This window comes from Phragmites australis, chromosome 21 (assembly GCF_958298935.1).
Source record: "Phragmites australis chromosome 21, lpPhrAust1.1, whole genome shotgun sequence".
Classification (NCBI taxonomy): Eukaryota; Viridiplantae; Streptophyta; class Magnoliopsida; order Poales; family Poaceae; genus Phragmites; species Phragmites australis.
In genome coordinates, this window is record NC_084941.1 from 8,274,401 (window position 1) to 8,282,009 (window position 7,609).

Here is a 7,609-nt window from a genome sequence, read left to right on the forward strand (position 1 = left end):
AATCATTATCCTGCAAGGTTTCGACTGTGCTTCCGATTATTTCCCCTTTTCTCATCGCATCTTTGTGTCTTTGTTCACGTGGTGTTGCAACCAGATCGGTTCCTAAGCGAGCTGACGAGCATGTACGTATGAGCGAAGCATAGAGAATGGCTCCATGTGGGTCACCATGAAGCAATGTGAGTGCTCCTTCTGTTGCCTAAGGCGATGGTTGTTTGTAGATTTGGGTGGTTGAAGCCTTTACTTGGTGCAAATTATTTGATATGGCCAGCGCCGCTCAAGGGCAAGGCGCATTTCCAGAAGGGGTGGACGACGGCGCCACGACGGTGGCTAGGGAAGCCGAGTCGGCTTGACTCATTTATTTTTTTTTTGCTCGAAACCTTTTCAGTGTTGGTTGGAGGCATGAACCAGCACTGAAAGTTCAACCGGCACTGAAGCCATTTTTCAACCGGTAATCTTATGCCTTTTTTCATTAGTGTTAGACTCTTTCTTTCTATTTTTAGAGATAGACATTCCCAATTACGGGATGCTTTGGGTATCTACGAGTAGTTTCATTTCTTTTAAGGATTATTTTTTCAGAGATAAAGATATACTCTGAGAATTATGAGATACTCTAATATAGTAACTTTTTATTATCCATCGTTATTTCTCACATTTATTTTCCTACTAATACAACTTTCACTGTACTAATTAGACCTTTTTAGCTGTCTCGCTTATCGTGATCACCGAGTGCATGCATCTGATTTTTAAGGCTACGTACGCCCGTATGTCCAAGTCAATGACGAAAACCCCGATGTCGCGTCTGCAATGTCAACCACTGGGAGAGGAGTAAGATTGTTCAGTTGATCAGTGGATGCCTGCATGTGTTGAGTTAATCTAGGTCGTCGTTTACGTGCCTCACTGCTAGTATCATGCTAGCTAGTGCTTGATCATAATAACTAATCCTTTAGTTTGATTACTATGGGCGATATGATGATCTTTTTTTATTGCTGTATCGCTAGTTGTTCATGTTCTGCAATGCTGGTCCGTATAGTCAAATGCATAGGTGAACCATCGAAGTATTCGTTATATGCCACTAGGATACACTTATATCTCAGATCTGTCACTGCTAAACCTGATATATCTCTTCAAATTTAACTTAATGAAGAGATATCAGGTTTGGCAGTTACAGATCTCAAATGCATAGGTGAACTATCGAATCATTCGATATATGCCACTAGGATTATATCCCAGATCTGTGGCTGCTAAACATGATGTCTCTCTAAACAGCAGTGATCAATCTCAAATAATCAACCCTACTCTCTGGTTGCTTGAAATGGAGAAATAATTATGGTACATATGTGTTCGAGCTTGCAAGTTGGGTACTAGTTCTTTTAATTTCAAATAATACTTTTCCAAAATTATCCTATATCCACGAATCAAAGCGAAACAATATATGTAAAATTTGAGTAATAGTTTATGGAATTGGACTATATATGACACCTATTAGACGAAGCAGTTAAAACAATCAAATCATTTACGTCACTAGCAACTGCACATGTATTTTACACACGTGAAATAAATCTAATATATAGTACTCCAAAGAAGTAAAATAATAAAACATAACAAAAGAGAAATTTGCATACACAAAGTTCACAACATGATCATGTAATTTCAGGAAGAATGGAGAATGATAAGTACCTAGACAGAAGGGTGGAGGGAACCATGTAGTCAAAAGTTGGTCATCAGTAGCAACATTATGAGGAGGGTGGAGGGGACCATATCATCCAGATTGAATGTATTGAATGCAAATATTAGACGTTTAGGTATGGAAGATAAATAATAGAAGATTAAATGTATTTTATGAAGAAGAAACCGGGTTCAACTTTACACGATAACCGTTTGATCAACTTGAGTAAACAGTGCATATCGATTGGATATACCATAACTCGTGTATTTTATAAGAGTATAGACTAGAAGCCTTCATAAATTATGGAAAATCGTCACATCTCAATGGACGATTTCCTTTATTAGATGGTGAATATTATCAAACTGCGGGTATACTAAAATCGGAGGAAGCAGCTAGGTTCAGTTTCAAGGGGCCTTCCTAGACACCTAAGATCATATGAAATGCTAGAGCTTTGTGCCTTGGCTTCTATAATATATGGAGACGATTTTAAATCAGCTTGGACTCAGCATCTAGAGAGGAGAGCAAAACAAGCACGGAGACGACTTGCTATCACATCGCTATTTGCATATGCGTGGTACAGCCAAGTCAACAGGCTCCATTATATTGTTCTCATATTGAACCACCCCAACCTGCAAGCTATTAAGACAAAAGAACCACTGATGCATGCCCACAAGCCCTATAAATACCCATGCTGCCATTCACTCAAAACTCATCTCAACTTATAGTCTCTGGTAGGGGCTCACAATGGCAGGCACTAAGCTAGTAGCACTTGGGTTCCTTGTCCTCATGAGCATAGGGTTAGCCAATTCTGTGAGGGTGGCTAGATACTCTAGTGCCGCTGGAACTGGCAATGGAGGGGGAGGGGGTGGAGGATATGTGAATGGTGCGGGCTCAGGGTCAGGATCTGGTACTGGATCTGGTGAGAGCGGTTCATATGGAGCCCACGCAACTGCTGGAGGGGGTGGTAGCGGGGGTGGCAGTAGCCAATACGGTGGGTCTGGATATGGTGTAGGTTCTGGATCAGGTTCAGGTTCTAGTCAACATAGTGAAGGAAGGTATCATGGTTATGGAGAATCTGCCAATGCTGGTGGTACTGGTGGTGGCGGCGGTGGTGGACAAGCTGGAGGTTATTGGGGATCTAGTGGTCAAGGGTCTGGTAGTGGCACTGGATCTGGCTCTAGCTATGCAAATAAGTACTATTACGGACCAGGTTATGCAGGTGCAAATGCTAATGGCAATGGTGATGGCAAAGGCACTGGTGAGAATGGTGGGAGTGGCGGCGGTAATGGAGGTGGATCTGGGTATGGTAATGCCAAACCCTAATTTCTGTTACCCCGTCAATCTAAAAGTGGAGTCCAACTTTTGTTGTTTCAATGTAGAATTTTGGTTTTCCATGTACTCGTATTACTTTTTTGGTAGAAACAAATTAATAAAGGACCCCACTGCTCCATAGTGTAAGTGCAACTTTGGAGACGTTGTAACCGCGTCAGCTTATCGTTGAAATAGTACTCCTTTGTCATTTGCTCTTTGCCTAGATATTTCAAATGTCACGAGTAACTCTGTATGTGATATGGTCTTTCCAAAAAAACTCTATATGTGATATAAGTTTTGGTGCCTACAGCCTTATGCACAGCACACGGCCGGTTGTGTTCTATCTTCATGTACTAATAAATGGTTTAGATAAACAAAACTTCAAGCGACTCCATTATCAGATTCAACATCAATCCCATATAATGGACAGCAGGAGTAGCATATTAGGGAGGCATTCAGCTTGAACCTCTCTCCATATATAGTAGATGTGGGAAGGATGTCTATGATACTACAGTATCTTAAAATGAAGCTACTTAAATTTGCAGGAGACAAATATCTTATTGCTCTTATCAATAAGTGATAGGCAAGATGGTAAGGAGGTTTCGCGTAAGGTAAGTGATACCACTAGCACAGAAAACAAGATCCCAGTTGGTTTGTTAGGTCCATTCCGAACATTTTCTAAACCAACTAAAACCTATTGACTAATATAATCAATGATTGTCACGGCCAATGCAGAAACCGAGACTGGGATAATATTAATCCCAATTGGTTCAAGAAAAAGAACCAACTTATTGGGATAATTTCATTATTCCAGTCAGTTCTATTCATGAACAACCTACAATTTCACCACAGATCTAATTTAACCACACATCGGACATATAAGCCATACATATATATTTCAAAGATAACTTATGTATCATATACACACAATTCATACACTTTCACAGATATTGTGGTTTCATACACATTAAGATTCACATTCAAAGTTCCATCCATGGTTCATATAATTCATGTTGATATTCATATTCAAAGTTTGCATTCAAAATAAAGATAGCATGAACAACAATTTGAAATTTACCTCGTCTCTTATTTTTCTCATTTCCTTCTCTTTGCTACACTTAGAAAGCAAAAAAATGATAACAATAAGTTAGGATTCATAACTCACATTCTAGAATGGAAGATATATACAATATGCAATCATTCTAAACTCGCATTCATGACGGTGAACATAGGTGCGTAGAGTGTGGAGCTTGTTCCAGAAGCCAGCTCATCTGAAGCAACATATGCAAAGTCACTCTCATGAGGTTGGTATTCCTCATCTCTGAATCCAATATGACCTACTGTTTTTTATTATATTGGATGATGGCCACCTAGATGGTTATAATTTAAATTTGTAATGTAAACAGAACCTGCTTTTAATGTATATTCTGCATTTTCAAGTTTGGCTGTTAGATATTGCTTTTTTTCTACATGAATATTCACTAAATACAGTTGTTTTGCAAGGTATAGATAGTTAATAACGTCCCAACCATGCATCTCTCTCCACCCCTTCTTTATCCTTTCATCTAAATAATGTTGTCATTGTTCCTTCTTTGGTTAAAAACCTTATCTTTGTACGTCAATTTTCTCATGATAATTTTGTTCAATTGAATTTGACCCCTTTGGTTTTCCATTAAGGATATGCCCACTCGGGCAGATATTGTTCATTGCAATAGTGTTTGCGATGTCTACACACTTGGTCCTATCTCTAGCCGCACCACCCCTGTCATCCTCTTTTCCATTGTCACCTCCTCTGATGTTTGGCACCATTGTCTAGGTCATCCTGGTTGCAATGTCATGGCGTCCCTCCAACACTCTCATTAACAACAAGTAAGAAAGAGTGTTCTTTATCATGTCATTCATGTCAACATGGAAAACACGTTCGTTTACCATTTGATAGGTCCAATTATTTAAGCGTTGCTCCTTTTCAGTTAGTTCATTGTGACATTTTGACACCGTCTATTGTTAGCAATTCTAGGAATAAATATTATCTTATTCTACTTGATGATTTCCCCATTATTTCAAGACATTTCCTTCAAGACATAAATCCAGTGTGCATGACGAAATCCTTGCCATTTCTTCATATGTGTGCACCCAATATAATTTTCCCCTTCTTTGTCTTCAAGAAGACAATGGACGTGAATTTGTCAACTCCCTAAACCTTGTCTTCTTCCAGGATCATGGCATTTTTGTTTGGTTGTCTTGCCCATATACGTCCCAGTAGAATGGTAGGGCCGAACACACCATCTGCAGTACCAATGAGACAATTCACACTCAACTCTTCTAAGTGCACATGTATCCATCATTTTGGGCTGAAACCTTAGCCACAACCACCTATCTCATTAATAGTCGCATGTCTGCTCCGCTCCATTTCATCACGTTGGTCGAATGACACTTTGGCTATCCACCCCCATTCAGTCATCTATGCATCTTCAGTTGTCTCTGCTATCCCAATATTTCCTCTACAAAAGCACACAAACTTGCACCTTGCTCAATAGCATGTGTGTTTCTTAGTTATCTGTTGAAGCATAAAGATTATTGTTGTTACAACCTATTAAACGATCACGTGATTATCTCCCATCATATAATGTTCAATGAATCAATTTCCCCTTTTCCATGTCCACTCCTTAGCCTCCACTGGATTCACTGGACCTCCTCCTCGATTTGGCTTATAAAACTAATGTGCCACCCATGGCACATTTTGTTCCTTCTCATGCAGGATCTCGTAATACATTGATAGTTGTGGCATGCCAACGTGTGACACCATCGTCTCTAGTGCCACGTGTGACCCTAGCATCGGTGCATACGGTGCTAACATCCTTTGTGCCATAAATGGCTTTGGTATCACTACACGCGACATCAGGCATGGCCCTCACCTCTCGACACATGGCCCTAGCCTCACCCCGTGTGACTCCACCCACTTCCACGCCATGCACGGCGCCCTTAGTGCCCCCATCATCCTCAGGCACAATGTCATCCATGCCTTGCATGAGCTCATCACCCCCACCTAGCGTTCCATGCTTGCCTTCCATTGCACATTCCTATTGCAAATGGTGCCATGTGTACCCACGCCATCTCCACCACTACCGCCTCCACCGCTTGCTCACCACATGATCAGATGGGGCAAAGTCAGCATCATCAAGACAGTTGAATGGCTTAATCTCTTAATATCTCACATTGGTATGTCAACCATCCCAGTAACATTTTGAGCCACTCTTGTCGATCCTCATTGGCGTAAAGCTATGTCGGAAGCAGACAAAGGTAGTAAATCAATAGGAGCATGGAGATTAAGTCCATACACTACCTAAAAAGGACTTACCTTGGTGGTGGAGTGTACCGACCTATTGTAAGAAAATTCAATATGCTGTAAACACTCTTCCCACATCTTTAAATTCTTCTTTAAAATAGCCCTCGACATGGTCGATAATGTGTGGCTGACGACATCTGTTTGTCCATCAATTTGGGGATTACATGTAGTAGAGAACATCAGCTTTGTCCCCAATTTGTTCCAAAGAGATCTCCAAAAGTGACCAAAAAACTTTGCATCACGATCAGAGAAAATAGTATTAGGAACCCTATGTAGTCGAACGATTTCGTTGAAAACAAAACCGCTATGTTTGTAGCATCATCACTCTTGTGACAAGGTATACAATGTGACATTTTAGAAATCGATCCACAATTAAAAATATGCTATTCCCCCTCCGCCCTCTTTGTCTTAGGCAAACCTAACACAAAATCCATAGAAATATCTTCCCATGGTATAGGAAGAGGCATGTAAAAACTATGTGGATATAAATGAGACTTAGCTTTATTGCAAGTAGTACAACGCGACATATAGCACTCGACGTCACATCTCATCTTTGGCCAAAAGAAGTGGATGGCCAGCACATCTTCAGTCTTCTTTGCTCCAACATGTGCTGTTAATCCTCAGTCTGGAATGCATAGCTTGTTAGCATGATAGAGCAAACAATCATTCATTAGATATTTATTCCATGTTTTCCCTTCTGTACAATGTTCAAGCACTTCTTAAAGTTCCAAATCAGTAGCATATAAGTCCTTAATGATCTCTAAACCAAAAATCTTATGATCAAGTTGAGATAACATGGTATAATTCCTAGAAAGTGCATCAATAATGACATTGTCATTCCCTTTCTTATGCTTTATGACATATGGAAAAGACTCGATAAATTCTACATATTTAGCATGTCGTTTATTCAGGCTGTTTAGCTTGACTTCTAATATATTTCAGCGATTCATGATTAGAATGTATAACAAATTCTTTGGGCCATAGGTAATGTTGCCAAGTTTCATGCACACAAATTAAAGAATATAATACTTATCATAGGTAGAATAATTCAGACTTGGCCTATTTAATTTCTCGTTGAATAAAGTAACAGGTTTACCTTCTTGAATTAGCACACCTCCAATTCTAATCTCAGTAGCATCACACTCTAGTTCAAAATTCTTACCAAAATCTGGGAGTTGGAGTAATGAAGCATGGGTGAGCTTCTCTTTCAACAAGTTGAATGCTTTTTCTTGTGCAGGTCCCCATTTGAAAACCACTCCTTTCTTTGTCAACTCGTTCAATGGAGC

The 7,609-nt window shown here is 39.9% G+C and overlaps 1 protein-coding gene across 1 annotated transcript; it reads left to right on the forward strand.

The window, feature by feature from the left end:
- Nucleotides 1–2,396: 2,396 nt before the first annotated feature.
- LOC133903739 (putative glycine-rich cell wall structural protein 1) lies at nucleotides 2,397–3,169 on the forward strand. Its single transcript, XM_062345182.1, has one exon. The coding sequence runs from the start codon at nucleotides 2,411–2,413 to the stop codon at nucleotides 2,987–2,989; it is 579 nt and encodes a 192-aa protein (XP_062201166.1). The 5' UTR covers nucleotides 2,397–2,410; the 3' UTR covers nucleotides 2,990–3,169.
- Nucleotides 3,170–7,609: the final 4,440 nt, after the last annotated feature.

Bases quoted from the DNA above. Each gene is read 5' to 3' on its own strand.
- LOC133903739 (XM_062345182.1), top strand. From the start codon at position 2,411: ATGGCAGGCACTAAGCTAGTAGCACTTGGGTTCCTTGTCCTCATGAGC.